This window comes from Saccharomyces cerevisiae, chromosome X (genome assembly GCF_000146045.2).
Source record: "Saccharomyces cerevisiae S288C chromosome X, complete sequence".
Taxonomy (NCBI): Eukaryota; Fungi; Ascomycota; class Saccharomycetes; order Saccharomycetales; family Saccharomycetaceae; genus Saccharomyces; species Saccharomyces cerevisiae.
This window is the reverse complement of record NC_001142.9, coordinates 573,752-590,841: the sequence shown is the minus strand read 5'-3', so window position 1 is coordinate 590,841 and position 17,090 is coordinate 573,752. Positions and strand designations below refer to the sequence as shown.

The 17,090-nt window shown below is 38.8% G+C and overlaps 13 protein-coding genes across 13 annotated transcripts; 7 read left to right on the top strand and 6 right to left on the bottom strand.

Annotated features, from left to right (window-relative positions):
- Positions 1–259: 259 nt before the first annotated feature.
- Positions 260–3,124, bottom strand: BIR1 (survivin; the record flags this gene model as incomplete). The annotated part of the gene is made up of 1 exon (NM_001181746.3): positions 260–3,124. One exon carries the CDS (start codon positions 3,122–3,124, stop codon positions 260–262), a length of 2,865 nt encoding a protein of 954 aa, NP_012622.3.
- A 344-nt stretch (positions 3,125–3,468) lies between these two features.
- Positions 3,469–4,347, top strand: EMC2 (Emc2p; the record flags this gene model as incomplete). The annotated part of the gene is made up of 1 exon (NM_001181745.1): positions 3,469–4,347. One exon carries the CDS (start codon positions 3,469–3,471, stop codon positions 4,345–4,347), a length of 879 nt encoding a protein of 292 aa, NP_012621.1.
- A 94-nt stretch (positions 4,348–4,441) lies between these two features.
- STE18 (Ste18p) lies at positions 4,442–4,774 on the bottom strand (the record flags this gene model as incomplete). The annotated part of the gene is made up of 1 exon (NM_001181743.1): positions 4,442–4,774. One exon carries the CDS (start codon positions 4,772–4,774, stop codon positions 4,442–4,444), a length of 333 nt encoding a protein of 110 aa, NP_012619.1.
- Positions 4,775–5,404: 630 nt separating this feature from the next.
- On the top strand, positions 5,405–5,722 carry TMH11 (Tmh11p; the record flags this gene model as incomplete). Its single annotated transcript, NM_001181742.3, has 1 exon — positions 5,405–5,722. The coding sequence occupies one exon, from the start codon at positions 5,405–5,407 to the stop codon at positions 5,720–5,722; it is 318 nt and encodes a 105-aa protein (NP_012618.3).
- A 115-nt stretch (positions 5,723–5,837) lies between these two features.
- Positions 5,838–7,109, bottom strand: YJR084W (uncharacterized protein; the record flags this gene model as incomplete). Its single annotated transcript, NM_001181741.1, has 1 exon — positions 5,838–7,109. The coding sequence occupies one exon, from the start codon at positions 7,107–7,109 to the stop codon at positions 5,838–5,840; it is 1,272 nt and encodes a 423-aa protein (NP_012617.1).
- A 195-nt stretch (positions 7,110–7,304) lies between these two features.
- Positions 7,305–8,234, top strand: ACF4 (Acf4p; the record flags this gene model as incomplete). The annotated part of the gene is made up of 1 exon (NM_001181740.1): positions 7,305–8,234. One exon carries the CDS (start codon positions 7,305–7,307, stop codon positions 8,232–8,234), a length of 930 nt encoding a protein of 309 aa, NP_012616.1.
- Positions 8,235–8,586: 352 nt separating this feature from the next.
- EAF6 (Eaf6p) lies at positions 8,587–8,928 on the top strand (the record flags this gene model as incomplete). Its single annotated transcript, NM_001181739.3, has 1 exon — positions 8,587–8,928. The coding sequence occupies one exon, from the start codon at positions 8,587–8,589 to the stop codon at positions 8,926–8,928; it is 342 nt and encodes a 113-aa protein (NP_012615.3).
- Positions 8,929–9,225: 297 nt separating this feature from the next.
- On the top strand, positions 9,226–10,410 carry AIM24 (Aim24p; the record flags this gene model as incomplete). The annotated part of the gene is made up of 1 exon (NM_001181738.1): positions 9,226–10,410. One exon carries the CDS (start codon positions 9,226–9,228, stop codon positions 10,408–10,410), a length of 1,185 nt encoding a protein of 394 aa, NP_012614.1.
- Positions 9,603–10,637, bottom strand: YJR079W (uncharacterized protein; the record flags this gene model as incomplete). The annotated part of the gene is made up of 2 exons (NM_001181737.1): positions 9,603–9,789; positions 10,495–10,637. The coding sequence occupies 2 exons, from the start codon at positions 10,635–10,637 to the stop codon at positions 9,603–9,605; spliced, it is 330 nt and encodes a 109-aa protein (NP_012613.1).
- Positions 10,621–11,982, bottom strand: BNA2 (dioxygenase BNA2; the record flags this gene model as incomplete). Its single annotated transcript, NM_001181736.3, has 1 exon — positions 10,621–11,982. One exon carries the CDS (start codon positions 11,980–11,982, stop codon positions 10,621–10,623), a length of 1,362 nt encoding a protein of 453 aa, NP_012612.3.
- A 669-nt stretch (positions 11,983–12,651) lies between these two features.
- Positions 12,652–13,587, top strand: MIR1 (Mir1p; the record flags this gene model as incomplete). Its single annotated transcript, NM_001181735.1, has 1 exon — positions 12,652–13,587. One exon carries the CDS (start codon positions 12,652–12,654, stop codon positions 13,585–13,587), a length of 936 nt encoding a protein of 311 aa, NP_012611.1.
- Positions 13,588–14,240: 653 nt separating this feature from the next.
- Positions 14,241–15,488, top strand: CDC11 (septin CDC11; the record flags this gene model as incomplete). The annotated part of the gene is made up of 1 exon (NM_001181734.1): positions 14,241–15,488. One exon carries the CDS (start codon positions 14,241–14,243, stop codon positions 15,486–15,488), a length of 1,248 nt encoding a protein of 415 aa, NP_012610.1.
- A 182-nt stretch (positions 15,489–15,670) lies between these two features.
- HOC1 (alpha-1,6-mannosyltransferase) lies at positions 15,671–16,861 on the bottom strand (the record flags this gene model as incomplete). Its single annotated transcript, NM_001181733.3, has 1 exon — positions 15,671–16,861. One exon carries the CDS (start codon positions 16,859–16,861, stop codon positions 15,671–15,673), a length of 1,191 nt encoding a protein of 396 aa, NP_012609.3.
- Between the last annotated feature and the right edge of the window lie 229 nt (positions 16,862–17,090).

Sequence of the window (17,090 nt, the reverse complement as noted above, 5' to 3'; positions counted from 1 at the left end):
TACACCTTTATTTTCAAAATCCCACTTTTCTTACTTATTTACATATAAATACATAATGCATTCACTTTGAAACTTTTTGCCTTAGCATGTATACGCTATAGACTTGCGGTATCAACGAATATACGTAACGTTGTCACGTCCACAGAAGATGCTATGTCAACAGTTCCCTGCAGATATCTGCGATGCGGCGAAACATTCTATACACAGTTTCAAAACTACAAAAAATACAAACCTTTAGCCTGTTTATCAAATTAGTTAGCTATAAAATGCCCATTTTCTTAGCAATATCGATCAATTGATTGTCATCTTCCAAAGTTTCAATAAAATTTGTGGCAGTATAGTAATCCCTTCTCAATATGTCCAATTTCTTATCACAGTCATCTATAAATTCGCGCTTAATAGATTGCACTTTTAGGTTCACCCAATTGTTGAATGTCATGTCCAACTCTTCTGCAGGCATTTGCTTAATCAAAAAAGCCAGATCACCGTCTTTGTCATTAGCTAGCGTAGCATCATTATTATTTATATATTTTAACAAATCATGGAAGTAATTTTTTACAAGGTGTCTATTTTCATCAATTTTAAACCATTCTGCTGCATTCGGTTCTTTTTCGTTGTTGCCCTCATTAAATGAACTTCCTTTCTTAGAATTATCAGCCAAACTTGTGCTTGTTTCCTTTCTTTGTTCTTCTAAACGTGAATTCCGTGGATATGAAGAGGTTCCAGACACCAAATTCCTTGCAACTGATGGGACTGGCTCAAATTCGGGTTTAATAACCTTTTTTATTTCTACAGTTGATGAATCTATAGGTATATCCAATTCCTTCCCAGAAAACTCTTCATCAAATAATTTTCTTGACTTGTTTTCTTGAGATGCGATCGGGGTTCCAGTCTCAAAAAGTAACATTTCATTATTTGGGGTCTCATTCTTCACAGACACATCTTCCAGTATTTTTATAGTTTCCTGCTTATTAGTAAAATACTTACCATCGTCAGTTTCTTTTTTGAGGCCAGAAAGCTCTTTGACTGCATGCAAACTGCGTGTGAGATTAATTTTAGGGCTCGCTACCGGCGTTGAAATAACGCTTGAGCTTTTTGATGATTGCTCAGATTGTGATGATGGTGAAAAATCGGACGCCGAAAAATTTAGATCTATATTGATGTTATCTAATTTTCTTTCTGTTGGAACAACTTTTCCACTTATTGATAGGCTTCTTGGTTCTTGCAAGTTTTTCCTTGGTTTAGGATGAATATCAGCGGGAATGCTGGATGTTTTGCTATTGCCTCTCCTTTGTTCCTCTTTGGGTATTGCGGTAATATTACTGGAATTATCACCACTTTTATTAGAATGTAATATATCTGGAGATTGCCGTACAGTTGAATCTTTTTGATGTCGAAATTCCCCGTTTTGTGCTTCCCTCTTTTCAGAGTTATCTCTAATTAACTCATGTGTCTTTGGAACTTCTGGGGATCCACCATTGGGGACCTTATCTCTGTCGATATCACCCAAATTCTGATCTACAATTTGCGTTCTTATAAGAATATTAGTACTACTGTCTCTACCTGTGAGTTTCACTTCACTGAAATTTAAATCTTCTTCAGAATTAACAGAAAATTTTTCGTGTTTAGAAGACGCTCCTTTTGTGTCTGTATTTATGCCAGTATCATCTTCTCGTATAACATTGTCATTATCTGAATCTATACCTTTGAGCAAATGTGATGAGGTTGGTATAGGTATGTCAAATGTGTTATGTCCTTGGTTACTGAAACTGAATTCATCTGTGCTGTCATCTAAAATAGCATTCTTTCTCCCTACATCTCTATTTTTTATGATATGGCTTGTAAAATCTATAACCAAATCCTTATCTTTGTTGTCTCCGTTGGCAGAATTATTATTAAGGGAGTGTTCGCTATCTTCCTCATCAAAGATTTTTCTAGGCGATATTCTCTTAAACTTTCTTTTCTTTTTTATAGGTGACGATGATTGGGTTAGCTGGACATTTGGACGTTTGATTTCTTTTGCAGTTGGTGTCGAAATAACTTCTTTCTTATCTGCTAAAACATCACGATTTATATTGCCCTCTTCTAATGTAGTGCTTCCATTTTCCATGTTGATTTGTTCTTTTTCTTCCACACTATTACGTTTTACATTTTCGCCTTGTGCTCCATCAAGCACACTTATATTATGTTGAATAACAGATATATCTGTCTTCTCATTATAATCGTCAAGTTGAGGACCAGTACTAGATGGAGGTGACTCAAATAAAGGACACTGCCTTTGAGAAGCGGTTTTCGTGTTGATCACTTCTCTTTTCCCATTTTCGCCTAAAGTTGGAGAGACTTCGCAATTTTTCGTGATACTGTCATTGTCATTTTTTATTCTCTCAAATCGATTACGTGTCTGAAAGAAATAACAGTTCCCATTTTGAGAAACCTTATAATGTCGGCTCATCGGATCGTCATTTATTGACCAACCTTGTAACAACTGTTTGCAATAAATACAATAACAGGTATCGTTCATAAGTGTTTTATCCATGCTTGGATCGCCTAAGCCTTCTATGCTGGAGTCGTATCGCATGAGTCCTGCATTCACCATCTTTTCTATACCCAGCGGATGTTCATTTTGAGAACCACTGTGAGGCCAGTTATCTTGAAAAGTAAATTTTCTTAGGTTTATCACGTTTTCATCATCTGGATTGCTGAAGTACTTGTCATTTTTCCAGTCCGAAACCCCCATATGGAAGCTATAGTCCGTCAATAGCTTATTGCGCAAGTAAATAAGGAGGCAAACTTGTTTGTTATCAGTAACAGTCAGATGTTGCCTCATTATATTGCTTAGAGTCTCAAGAACATCTTTTCTTTTGGATCTGCAGTCTCTCACATTGTATGTTTGACGATGACAATAGCAACATCTTACAGAGTCTTTTTTCAGTTTAGATGTCTTAGGATCGATCACTGGATCAAAGTAAAATCCAAGCTTGGCCATTGCCTGATACGGAATAACTTTAAAACTCCACTTTAACTTTTTTTTTTCAAGTGCAACACCATCTTGGAAAGTCCTTAACCTATTCTCCAGTTTGGTCATGCTATATCGCTTCTCCATTTTATCTATTTGACCATCCATAATCCCATGAGGTATAAACAACCGATGTGTCCTCGAATGTTGCACGCCCAGAGAACTTTAGCTAGGCTTTCAACACTAATATGAAACCTCAATCAATCTGAAAGAACTATAGGACACACTATAACTAAAAGTGCTTGATGACCTTGACCGATGTGTGAAATGGGTATGTATTGCAATATTATACTAAACTGTTAATCTTCGTATCGCGTGATGTGTTAGAAGCGTTGACTAGTGAAGTTAAGTAAAGAGATTTGGATCGTTAATGAAATAAATAACTATGTATGAATGAAAGGCATTGGATCGCATTGGAACGGAGAAAATTATAGAAAGCAGTAGATAAAACAATGTTGAAGGATTTGGTTAGAGAAAAGCTTTTGACAATTATGAATACCAAAGCGTATACTCAATTTAATCCAGAACAATTACTGCAACTAGAAAATGAAATGAAAATTTACATGAAAAGCGGAGACTCTGCACTAACAGAAGGAAACTATTTCTTCTTGATGGAAATGCTTTTCTATGTTTTGGTGTACCGAAACCAAGACGTTGATGCGCAAGTTGTTTATAATACATTAAGAGATCGTCTTGGTGAAAATTCGTATAAAATGGTAATCATGAAAGCCACTTTATTGCAGATAAACGGAAATGATAAAGGCGCTATTGAATATCTGGAAAATTTGTTGAATGATGATCTGGAGTATGAAACGGACTTCGTTACTTATGTCTCTATTGCAAAGAAATTGATAGCTATCAAGACAACTTCCAAGAACTTGAGCCAAGAAAGTGTTCTTAAAGAAGTGGTAGCTCTTACAGATAAATTCCCGCTTGATGCAGAATTGTGGTGGTATGCCAGCGAGATTTATTTCGAAATGGGCCAATTTGAAAAAGCCTGTTATTGTTTGGAACAGGTCCTATGTATTACACCATTCAATTACGCTTGTTTTGGTAGGCTAAGTGAGACTCTGTATTATGAGGCTCTACGTAGCAAGAAACAAACCAAGACCGAGCTCTTGGAAAAGGCATTAAAGAATGCTTTGAGGAGCGTTGAACTTAGCGAACTATACCTAAAAGGGTGGGCATTGGTTAACATCATTTCTCGCGAACTGGGACGTAATAAACAAAATGACTTGATCAAACTATCTGCATCGAAGCTAAAGGAAATTTCTGCGAAGTCTAACAATAAAGATAAGATTACCGCTGAATTAATTTTGAATAAGATATGAACGGAGCCAAAATTAGAAGAAAAAAAAAGATAGGGTGAGAGAGGATATGAAAAAGCATGTATATTTTTTTTTTTTTTGGATTCTATTACTATCATTACATAAGCGTACAACAAACACTATTTGAGTTTGACATTTGGCTATTTTTTTGAGCATTTTTCAAACCCTCTATAAAATGATTTGATCCTGCTACGGGGTAGCCCCATAGTTCTGGTAATGTATAATCTTTTGTATTCGAGGTATAGTTTATTATTGTAAGACATGCATTTGAAGCAGTAATTCTTTCACGGCTGAGTTCTTTCCTCAGTTTATTGTTAAGTTCGTTGATTCTTTTTAACTTCAATTGTTTTATCTTTAAGGAAAGCTGTTGCTGTTGCTGTTGCTGTTCCTGAGGTTGTTGTAAGCGTGGAGAGTTTTGAACTGATGTCATTCTTAGAATTATTGAGAACGTTTGCGATTGCTACTATCCTAAAATTGACAGGTGCTGTCACAAAACATTTCTGTTCTCCTTGTTAAATATTGCATCAAACATTTAGAGCCTGAAACAAAAATCAACATGAAAACCGGGTAACAGGGAGACATTCACTCATCACATTGACAAATCATATTATATAGTGAAAAGCGTACGTAAATTTTGACTATAAAGCAAGATTTCAAGAGTTGCAGATGATATTAAGACTGTCATCAAGCCGGAAGAGAAGCTAGTACGAATATTTCTTGTCGTTTTTAATTTCTCTCTTTATACTCGTTCCAAAATTGTACGATGGCTGCAGTAAAACTGGTAATCTAGGATCACTACTGAGCATATTAGCATTAACGAATATTTCACTACCGAAATGCATATACTCTATTAGTTTTTTTTTTGTAAAGGAAAGTTATCAACATTCATTTTGACCCAATAAGTATTCAGAGGTTAATATTTTAGACGTGTCGCGCCCTACGGGGTTGATGAAAAGGTGGTATTTAACGAGAAGGGGGAGCAGATCACATGAAGTTATTAGGTAACAGCGGGAGACAAGACAGAAACGAAGTTTGAGAGAAAGGAACATCAGATCACACTATGGAACATCCAGCATATACATTGAGTCTTTTGACTACAGCCGGTGGCCTTATGGGATACTACCGTAAGGGCTCCATTCCATCTCTAGTATCTGGCTTAGTATTCGGTAGTGTATATGGGATTGCCGGTTACTTGCTACATATGAATAGAGATGGTGGGCTCGAAATGGCATTGGGTGCATCGACCTTACTACTTGGTGCTGGTGTCATAAGAGGCATGCCTTCCAGGTTCACTAAACCTGTCCCTGTCGTTTTGACAGCTTTGGGTGGGCTCGGCAGTTACTACTATTATAACAAATACAAGGAATTTTACCCTTAGAGAAGGAAGAAGACGCACGATATATATACGACCCTATATATATATATAATATGATATTCTTTTATGAACAAACTTTCTTTTTTTTTTCTTCGTTCAATTATTGACTATTTTTCTATCATTTGCTATGGGGAAAGGGCTCCTTCTTACTGAAAACGATGCAGCGGTTGGAGTGAGAAAGATAAGCACGCAAAAGCCCACTTGCTATAGCACTTGCTAGACGGCATTCTAGGGCATCCAACTGCTCCTCTTCGTCCTCATTGGCAGAACTATCGTGTTGTTTTGTTGCCAGAAGAATTTTCAAGGGCATGATACTTTTCCGATCATTCCCCCATTGCCAACATCGTTGTACCAACCGAGTGAAGACCACCTCTCGAAGTAATGTGATGACGACATGCAATCCTTGCGAAAGGAAAAATCTTTCATGGCTTGCTGCGGTAGCCTCGTACAGTGACAGGTTCCCTGAGATTACGCTACGCACTAATGTCGGATAAACTTGACTTAAGCGCTTACTCCTAGTAATTACTCCGGCGATTACTGGATGATCCCAGTGAGGGTACAACCTTTTAGTTAAAAGAGCAAGCGGAACCAGCAGTATCATTATCTTTTCCATTTGGCCCTGTAAGACGAACTTGCCGGTAGATTCCACATATAGCATTGGACATTGCAATAATGCTTCATTTAAATGGAAGAACCCGCGTTCGTGATCGTTTTCCAGACATCCGTAGTATTGACCTAGATAATAATTATACAACACCACTTGAGACTTATGTTCCATTGCCAGGCTTTTATTCAACGGTGGTATATCCCGGGCGTTCACTCTGCTCTCGAGGACTTTCACTAAATTTTTAATCATATCTTTATTACTTAACCGATGGTAGATGGAAAACTCTAGATTAGCAAACATATAACACCCGATTTTTTTATTTTCATTCAATCTTGGGTTCCTATCATTGAGGCATATAGTAAAGCTTCTATGGATAGTGCGTCCACATTCCTCAATTGAGTCTTTATTAAGTTCACTAGATTCGTTTGCCAGACGAATTAATTGTTTAGCCATTACCCACAGCGGATAAATTATCCAATTGGTTTCTCTTTCTACTATTCTGTTGAAAAGTTTCAACTGTTCATTGGCTAATCGCAGCAATTCCTCAGTAGCATTCTTGATCCGCCCTTGCTTCTTCAATGACCTCCGCTTGGAATACTTCAATTTTAGATCTACTCCTAATTGGTAAAACCTTTGTAATCGTACACTCTCTTCATCTGTCGCCGTAGGCCTTTGTAGTATATATTTAGTCTTTTTAGGTGTTTTAACGTCATATCTGATGAAGTCTAACAGTTTGTCGTCATAGCGTTTCTCTTCAAAATAACATCCTATATCAACATCCATGATTGGTTGTAGAAACCGTTGCTGGACCTTTCTGTTCCTGTGTAACTCTCTCCAGACATTCCTTTACATACAATTTTCTTTTTTTTTCCTGACCTTTATCGTTAGCTTTTTCAAAATCAAAAACAATACGATTGAGGAATACTACTAACTAGCCAAAAGCAATACAAAATACATCCATACATACGCCCTAAAGTAATGTCAGAAGACCAGCGTGTAATTAGTCAACCAATTGAATTACATAAGCTGTCGATTGTCGATAAACACTCCCAAGGACAGCAGCAACAGCCGCATCAAAAACAACATGAAGTGCAGCCTGAATCAAAATCACCAAGGGTTACGACACCTTTAAAGCCCAAAAGACTTGCTATACCTATATCAAGTCCGCAAAGATCTACGACAAATCAGTCACCCGTGAGCGACCACGCAAGTCCGATTTCAACAGACCAAGATTTAATATATAAATTAGCTGCAAAACACAGAGAAATCAATGAACTTAGTTTCAAATTAGAGGTCGCCCAAAAAGAATTAAAACAATTAGAGTTACAGTTCAAAGATACACTGCCCCGAAATGGACAACAGAAATTAGGTAACCAGAACCCAAGTGAATACCTCTCTACTTTTACCAAAAGAATTCAACAGACATTTGTGGACGTAAATAATTCACCAAATATGCTCAAGGGAAAAAAGAGTATAAACGATTTTTTTAGTAAGCCCAATAATAATGTTAATAGCAACATAAATAACACTCTACCCAATCGTAAACCGAACCCTCCGCCTAATCGGTCACAACGTATGCAAAATATTGCTCCAAGCCGTAGTTCAGAATCAACTCCAACATCGGGTCCTCCCTTGCTACCCCCAAGGAATACTATGAAGAATGCTAATACCACGGCAACTGCTGGGGAGAACACACCATTCTTACAAAGAATACTTAACAAATTCAATCAAATGAATATGGAAGAGGACGAATTCGATGACCTTTTGGAAAAGAGGAAAAGTAAGAAAGATCACTATTACATAAAAGAAAATTTGGGTTACGAATACGATGAAGTACGCAGTGAAGACGAGGATGATGAAGAGTTTGAACCCATGGGTGACATACCCGTTCATTTATTTAAAAGGTAGCTAATGTCCACTATTGATGCTTTCTCAAGAGACCTTCATATGTAATATTCTCATTAAATACAAAGATTAAACGGCTTCATTTATGCATTCCTTTATTTAGGTAAATTTTTTTTGCCCGATTTTTGGTACTACTGCTTTCCTTTTTTAAATGTAATTGATATTTTTAAAAAAACCTCACATGTAGGCGATTAACCCAGGTCCTTCAACAACTTGCCGACTATGCCATTAAATTAATGATTAAAGGTGTGTAAAGCCACAACGAAAGCAAAGAATATACGTAAGATAAACATCTTTAGAGAACAGCCATTTTCCATCATCTTTCCGTTTGTTACCAACCTACGCCTAGAAGAAAATGACTGATGAGCTGAAAAGTTATGAAGCATTGAAAGCGGAACTAAAAAAGTCCCTCCAAGATAGAAGAGAGCAAGAAGATACCTTTGACAACTTACAACAAGAGATATATGATAAAGAGACCGAGTATTTCTCACACAATAGTAATAACAACCATTCAGGTCATGGGGGAGCCCATGGGTCAAAATCACACTATTCTGGTAACATCATAAAAGGGTTTGATACCTTCTCCAAGTCACACCACAGCCATGCAGATTCTGCATTCAATAACAATGATCGTATTTTTTCATTAAGTAGTGCTACGTACGTGAAGCAGCAGCATGGCCAATCACAAAACGACTAATGCGATAGCACACGTTGGTATTTACGTTGCTTGACCGCTCTAAAACATCTGATTGAAAAGAAAAAGAGAGAAGAAGGAAATGATTTCGACAGGTGACCTTTAAGTTCGATATACCTACATATTGGCTATTTCTTTTATTTTTCATTTTCTATAAAATATCTATATAAGTATTTTTATAACGATTTACTAACAAGGGCAAAATTTCAAAGGTCCCGTGCTCCCAGTCATTTTATTGGCTGGCGAATAAACGGATACAGATAAACAAAACAGAAGCACAGAAAAGGATATCCACCCATCATGATAAGCCCAAGGGTGAATACTCGAGTTTGGCAGAGATCAATTTCTCTTTTGAGCCCACAAGCGGCCAAGACGGAGAGTAATGTCGTAACTAAAGAAAGGACATATATCGAGAACTTAAGCAAGGATATTGCGACTTCCCGTTTCAGGCTAGTAGACGAAAATGGTAAAATTGCATCTATCACTGTTCAACCAGATATTCCAATTTGTATCAAAAAGGATTGCCTAGTTTCCATTCACAATTTGAACCATTTATCCCTTTCCTATAAATGGCTGAATTTTTGGTCAAACCTGATTAAATTTCGTTCATTCAAATCTTCATTGTTTCATAGAATTATTGGATCCTCCGTTTTAGAAATTCTGGCTGCCCCAAACTTTCAAACATCGAGAAGACCTTTCGATTCTTCAAGAAGCTTGTCCGTACTGAATTTGACCGGGACAAAGGATTGGAATGTATTTGGCAAGGATTCAATTATCGCATTTGAACAGAACTCCAGTCTGGAAATCAAATCGCCTATCTTTCCCTCTGCAAGGTCTTTAGTCTCGAACTCATCAAAATCACAACTACCACGGAAATTTCAAATTCTGAATGGGAGAGGAAATGTGTTAGTATGTGGAGGTGGGTTGGTATATTCAATTGAGTTAATTGATGAAAGCGACAAAATTCTGGTTAATTCCAGAAACATTTTGGCCATCAACGGCCAAAGTCAATTGGATATTGCAAATTCAGTGGAGAGACAAGAGTTACACGTGGAAGGCGCGTACGTCGGAGATTCAAGTAATGATACGGTGGCACCTAAATTCATTAAGAACCAAACGCTAAAATCTGCTTACGGACATACTGTTCAATTTTTCAAAAGAATGCGCAGTTGGATCCGTAACCAGTACGAAAAAAGATACATTTATGGTGTCGACTCGTACTTTATGAAGATTAAAGGTCCAAGAACAATATTGATTCAAACGCATGAAATGACAACATCCAAAGATAATATTCTAACTAAACTAACGTCCAAGGGCCACGTTAAGAAGAGCAACGTGAATGATAACGGTGTCAATTTAGAGAAACAAGTGGCTAACGATGTAAATTCAAAGATCATTGAGCTTGCCAACAGACCCTCACTGTTTATTGCGACCGTCTCGCAAGATGGGAGGGTTGATTTTCAAAGTACTTCGAAGTTCACATAAAAAACATTGTTTATAATATCTTTCTGGCCTCCTTGTCTATACATAAAAATTGAAGAAAGGCAGCATGTAGTACACAGCACATGCATATATGTATGTATATATGTATAAAAAATATGACCAAGAAGAAACAACTGAAAAGCTTTAAGTTGCGAGGCTTCTGCATCAACAAAAAAAAAAAAAAAAGGGGGGGCGTTAATAAAATGTATAATGTCAATTTTTATCTTCATTTTTAATGTCCGCAGTGGCGACAGTCTCGTCCCTGCACTGCTTTAAGAAGGGCATTAATCTTGTACCACCGGTTCCGATAGTCTTAGATGAGGCAACTTTATGCCCTAAACAACCACTTGCTTTGGTATTGGGCTCGATTGGACTTAGTACGTTCGGCTTATTGGAGCCGTGTTGCTTTGAATTGGAGGGCAAAATAATGTACTTGGTAACAATTTGAATGTGGTTATCTCTAAATATTTTCAGCATGGAAATGCAACGTCCATAGGCCTCTTGCAATGCACGGTTAGAAGCGTTACGAGAAACGTATTCGCGAATATTACATACCGATTCCAAATGGTAAAGAAATTCACGATGTTCTCTTGGCATGTATTTTTTCATTTCGTCCAGATAATTGATCTTGCTGTCTCCTTGGGAAGAATGCGCAGCATTCGCAGTGTGTTTCACACCCAAAAGGATGTCCAGTGTCTGTATCAACGAGCTTTGCGCATTGGACCCGCCAGAAAAGATCCGATACTGTCCTTCCGCTCCATACCTAACACCCTGTGGTAACCCCATATGCGACATATTCGTCCACCCGGCCAAAAATGGTCTTATCTTGAAATAAAATACATTGGGTTCACACTTAAGCTCCATTTCCATCAAGGCTTTCGATAACCTTTCGATCGTTGCAGCCAAGCCCTCCAACCCGTCTATCACGTTAGCGTCTCCTTTATCACCGCTTCTAATGGCTCTCAATATCTGCAACCCATGGTTTAAACAAGCGCTGCCGATTTTTTCAAACCGCACGCTGACCAGATAAAACCAACTTTCGTCAACGGTTCCCGTAAATGTGTTTATCGTTGTAATATTTTCCAAGTCCAAACACCCGGTTTCCGTTTTCTTGCACTCGTCGGTCACTTTGAAGTTCCATAACACCAACGAGGAGTACGTAGCTAACGGTGGCACACCCAAAATATGTGCTGTCTCCAACAGTGGCCTTGCAATACACTCCGGTAATACATCCCGGGGAGTTCCGCTGGCCCAAATATAAGCGTGCGCCATAAACCCCAAAATGGAATATGCTCTTCTGAGCTCCCTGACGTCGCCCAAGATCGTCTCATCCAAGTCCAAGACATCCAGCCCATCGATGACGCTCCGCACCTTGTTATCCTCTTGCAAAAGAGAGGGCAGGTCAGCAACGATTTCTTCCCATTTCATATATTTCTTGCTGCTCAGTCTGGTCAAGGGTAACCGGTCGTCCAAAAACCCATGATGTGGCGAGATACAGTATTTTTCTAGCACTGGTAGTGGTCTCATTTTTGTTCTATGTAGTACTTGTGGTCCGGTTATGGAAGTGTTGTTCATATCGGCGTTGACTCTTTCTTTTATTTTCGCTTTATATATGCTAAAGATACATGGACATCTAGTGTGTGTGACAGTAATTATTTCTGACGGTGGCTTTTTTGCCTCGGAGCGACGTTGAAAAGTGACAGCGTCAGCCCATAGAGAAAAAAAATAAAAAAAGGCCGCTACCGATATGTTTTCATTACGACAATTAAGCAGCACAAGTGTCTGGCGCAATGCCTGACTACTGGGAAAAGTCGAAGCATTTGCACGGCGTCCATTACGATGGTTAAGGCAGTTTACGACGAATTGCGGAGTCAAGTTTTAATATTTATAGATAGCCCTGTCACCAGTATCGGGTGTTGTTTCTACCCAAGCGCCTGCCAGCCTCAAACAATACAACAGGTATTGTTTTTGGACAGCGGAATGCTGCGATGCAACAGTATCGCAGCATGGTACTGCTTTCCTCTAGTCTTTTGTCGAATGTGAGCAAGCAGCAGCTGAGACTCTGCCCAACCATCGTTAGCCAATCAGCGTCGAGAACGGGTCCCATGCCCGGCCGCGGCCCGTTTCGAGAAGATTTTTAAGTGCGATCCATCCTCCCGATCTTTTTATCTACAAGAACCATCGCAAAGAACAGAGTGATCTGCAAGAAGAAGAACTACAAAGATCAAAAAGTCTCATCTCACCATGTCTGTGTCTGCTGCTCCTGCTATTCCACAGTACTCTGTCTCTGACTACATGAAATTCGCCCTAGCCGGCGCCATAGGGTGCGGGTCGACTCACTCCAGTATGGTCCCGATCGATGTCGTTAAGACGAGAATCCAACTGGAACCTACCGTGTACAACAAGGGTATGGTCGGCTCTTTCAAGCAAATCATCGCCGGAGAAGGTGCTGGTGCGTTGTTGACCGGGTTTGGTCCTACTTTGTTGGGTTACTCTATCCAAGGTGCCTTCAAGTTCGGTGGTTACGAAGTGTTCAAGAAGTTCTTCATTGACAACTTGGGTTACGATACCGCCTCTCGCTACAAGAACTCTGTTTACATGGGTTCTGCTGCCATGGCCGAATTCTTGGCAGACATTGCCTTGTGTCCCCTAGAAGCCACTAGAATCAGATTGGTCTCCCAACCACAGTTCGCTAATGGACTCGTCGGAGGGTTTTCCAGAATTTTGAAAGAAGAAGGTATCGGCTCTTTCTACAGTGGGTTCACTCCAATTTTGTTCAAGCAAATTCCTTACAACATTGCTAAATTCTTGGTCTTTGAACGTGCCTCCGAGTTCTACTACGGGTTCGCCGGTCCAAAAGAAAAATTGTCCTCTACTTCCACTACTTTGTTGAATTTGCTTTCCGGTTTGACTGCTGGTTTGGCCGCTGCCATTGTTTCCCAGCCAGCAGACACTCTGTTGTCCAAGGTCAACAAGACTAAGAAGGCTCCTGGCCAATCCACAGTCGGTTTGTTGGCTCAGTTGGCCAAACAGTTAGGATTTTTCGGTTCCTTTGCTGGGTTGCCTACTCGTTTGGTCATGGTTGGTACCTTGACCTCCTTGCAATTTGGTATTTATGGTTCTTTAAAGAGCACTTTGGGTTGCCCACCAACCATTGAAATTGGTGGTGGTGGTCATTAGAAATGGTCTTGATTGATACATGCATATATATTCTCTCCTCATCACCACCGGAGCCCCTTTTTTTTTTCATATTCTAAGAAAGAGTCAACAAAGGAAAGAAATAAATAAATCTGTTTAAATGTACTCTATTCAATCACTAGTATTCTTATTCCATGTATTTACTGACTTTGCAAAAGTCCAAATATCTGTAAATTAACATGCTATTATAAATATATATATATATATATATTTGAATTTTCTATTTTTTCATCTACAAAAGCAGGTTATAGCTCCGTTAAACCCTTTGCTCATTGAATTGTCCTTCACGGTTTTTTGGTGGAAAACACAACATGGAACATAACATTTAAACATCGTTCTCAATCCATTTCATCGCAGTAACATATTTGGTCGGGCACATACGGACACGTATATGTTATACAGATAAATATAGCTTAAATATGGCTATATTTACACAACACAATGCTCGTGGGTCGTTACCCGACCATGCAGGATCGCCAGTATTCTTTATTTTTCCGCCTTCTAACATAAAGAAAAATAAACAAAAAAGTATTTGATCGAAAAGTAAAATAGGTAGACACCACGTATTGGCGACCCGATCTGGAGCCGTTTAGAAAGTCAATCATCACAAGGCCTAAAGTTGCTAACCACCAGCCATGTCCGGAATAATTGACGCATCTTCTGCATTAAGAAAAAGAAAGCATTTGAAAAGAGGTATAACCTTCACTGTGATGATCGTGGGCCAGTCCGGATCTGGTAGATCGACTTTTATAAATACTTTGTGCGGTCAGCAAGTTGTAGACACTTCGACGACAATCTTGTTACCCACAGATACGTCCACAGAAATAGACTTACAATTGAGAGAGGAGACGGTCGAATTAGAAGATGATGAAGGTGTCAAGATTCAACTTAATATCATCGATACTCCGGGATTCGGTGATTCTCTCGACAATTCTCCATCTTTCGAAATCATTTCCGACTACATTCGCCACCAATATGATGAAATCTTATTGGAAGAAAGTCGTGTGAGAAGAAACCCAAGATTTAAGGACGGCAGAGTTCATTGTTGTCTTTACTTAATCAACCCAACTGGCCACGGTTTAAAAGAGATTGATGTGGAATTCATCAGACAGTTGGGATCCTTAGTTAACATCATCCCTGTGATCAGCAAATCAGATTCCTTGACAAGAGATGAACTGAAACTGAATAAAAAATTGATCATGGAGGATATCGACAGATGGAACTTGCCAATTTATAATTTCCCTTTCGATGAAGATGAAATATCAGACGAAGATTACGAAACCAATATGTACCTACGTACACTTCTACCTTTTGCTATTATTGGATCCAATGAAGTTTACGAAATGGGCGGCGATGTTGGGACAATTCGTGGCAGAAAGTATCCATGGGGCATACTGGACGTGGAAGATTCATCGATCTCTGATTTTGTTATCTTAAGGAATGCGTTATTGATCTCTCATTTACATGACTTGAAAAACTACACACATGAGATATTATATGAAAGATATAGAACCGAGGCATTATCAGGTGAATCTGTCGCGGCAGAATCCATACGTCCAAATCTGACAAAATTGAATGGTTCGTCGTCATCGTCCACCACAACAAGGAGAAACACAAATCCCTTCAAGCAAAGTAATAATATTAATAACGATGTTCTCAACCCAGCATCCGATATGCACGGGCAAAGCACTGGCGAAAATAACGAAACCTACATGACACGTGAGGAGCAAATACGGTTAGAAGAAGAGCGACTAAAGGCATTTGAGGAGAGAGTTCAGCAAGAACTGCTGTTGAAAAGACAAGAACTGTTGCAAAGAGAAAAGGAATTAAGAGAAATTGAAGCCAGGTTGGAAAAAGAGGCGAAAATCAAACAGGAAGAATGAGTCCGCTTTTGGCTTCCTCACTTATTTCTTCTTTCTCTATATATATAAAGAGTGAGTGTTGTATATAAGTAAATACATCTGGTATATTATTTTTTTTTTTTCTTCATTCTTAAAAAGTATTAATATCGATCAGCAAAAAAAAATTAACAAAAAAGTTCCTTATTATATCTGCGTAGAAGTACTTATTTCTGCTCCACCTTTGGAGTATTTTTCCAAAATTGTGATGCCAAATGAGTAATGAAATAGAATTTCTTGTGTGGATCGTCATTATCGATTTGGTTTGGACAGTTAAAGGAGAATTTTGGAAAGACCAGAACATCACTTAGCAATTTTGGTTGATTTAGGTTATGGAATAATTTCCATGTAACCTTCTCCCTGACACCACTTCTCATAAAGTCATTGAAATACGTGAAAATAGTGTCAGTCCACAACCCAGAACCCGTCCAACTCATAATATTCAGATCATTCCTTAGATTGACGTTTAGTTGGTCGTCCCTCTTTCTCTGTAAAGTGGTCTCAATAATTCGAGAAATGATTTCCCTCAAAACAGGGTGACCAGGTTTTGCTTGTATAATCCAAGTACCAAACTGAAGTCTTCTGATATACTTGGTTCTCCAGTCAGCTCTTTGAGCGTCTTCCTCAACTCCAACTATCAACCCAATGTCGGATGGCGACAACTCTTCAGGAATCCAGTTTGGAATTGGCTGAACAGGGAACGTGTCGATGTCAGCATAAACACCTCCATGAACTAACAGTATTAAGTATTTGAAAAAATCTATCTTTAGGATGATGGAGGGCAGAGCTTCGTAAGTCTCTAGGATTTCCGGTATGGAGTAGAAGTAGTGGTGTACTAGTGCGTTTATCACGTCATGGTTCAACACTTCGTGCGCAAAGCCCGGATTCTTGCTTTCCCACATGCCCTTTATATCTTGAACACGCTCGGGACCTTCATCATTGGACCAAGTTTGCCAAATAAATGCTGGGAACTTGACATGGGAATCGTAGGGGAAAGTCATAGCTATGCGTTCTCTTAGGGTGGCCTCCGGAGGTGTTTGTTTCAAGTCTTGGATTTTTTTTTCCAGGATCTTACGTTGTTTATCAAATTGCTTTGCTTGAACTTCCTGTTGGTGTCTGATCTCCTGAGCCAAACTCTCAAAATGTTGAACTAGATCAGAATCCGAACTCTGAATATTGTTGGCACTATTAATGCTTTGGGAAATCTCTTTGGGCAAGTTCTGCAGAATTTTTTGTAAATCAGTAGCATTAGAATTGTGAAATAGGTATCTAACTCCAAATGCTAATGAGATGAGGGCTATTATGGCGAATATCATCAACCTCCTGAAACTGGAGGCTCTTTTTGTTGTTTTGGCCATCGTTAACCGCTACAGTCTATATATCTATCTGCTGTCTTCCGAGTAGAGTGCCTCTTCTCTGCAAGAATACGTGCAAAATGGAAAGAGAGGAATGTTCATTATGGTCACTGTTATTTTTTCACTTTCTTCGCTGCTGGGAAATTTCGTTATACTTATCGGAAAAAACATGTAATACGCTATATAGTAGAAATAAAAAGGTAATATAAACATAAGGTTAAAATTTGAAAGA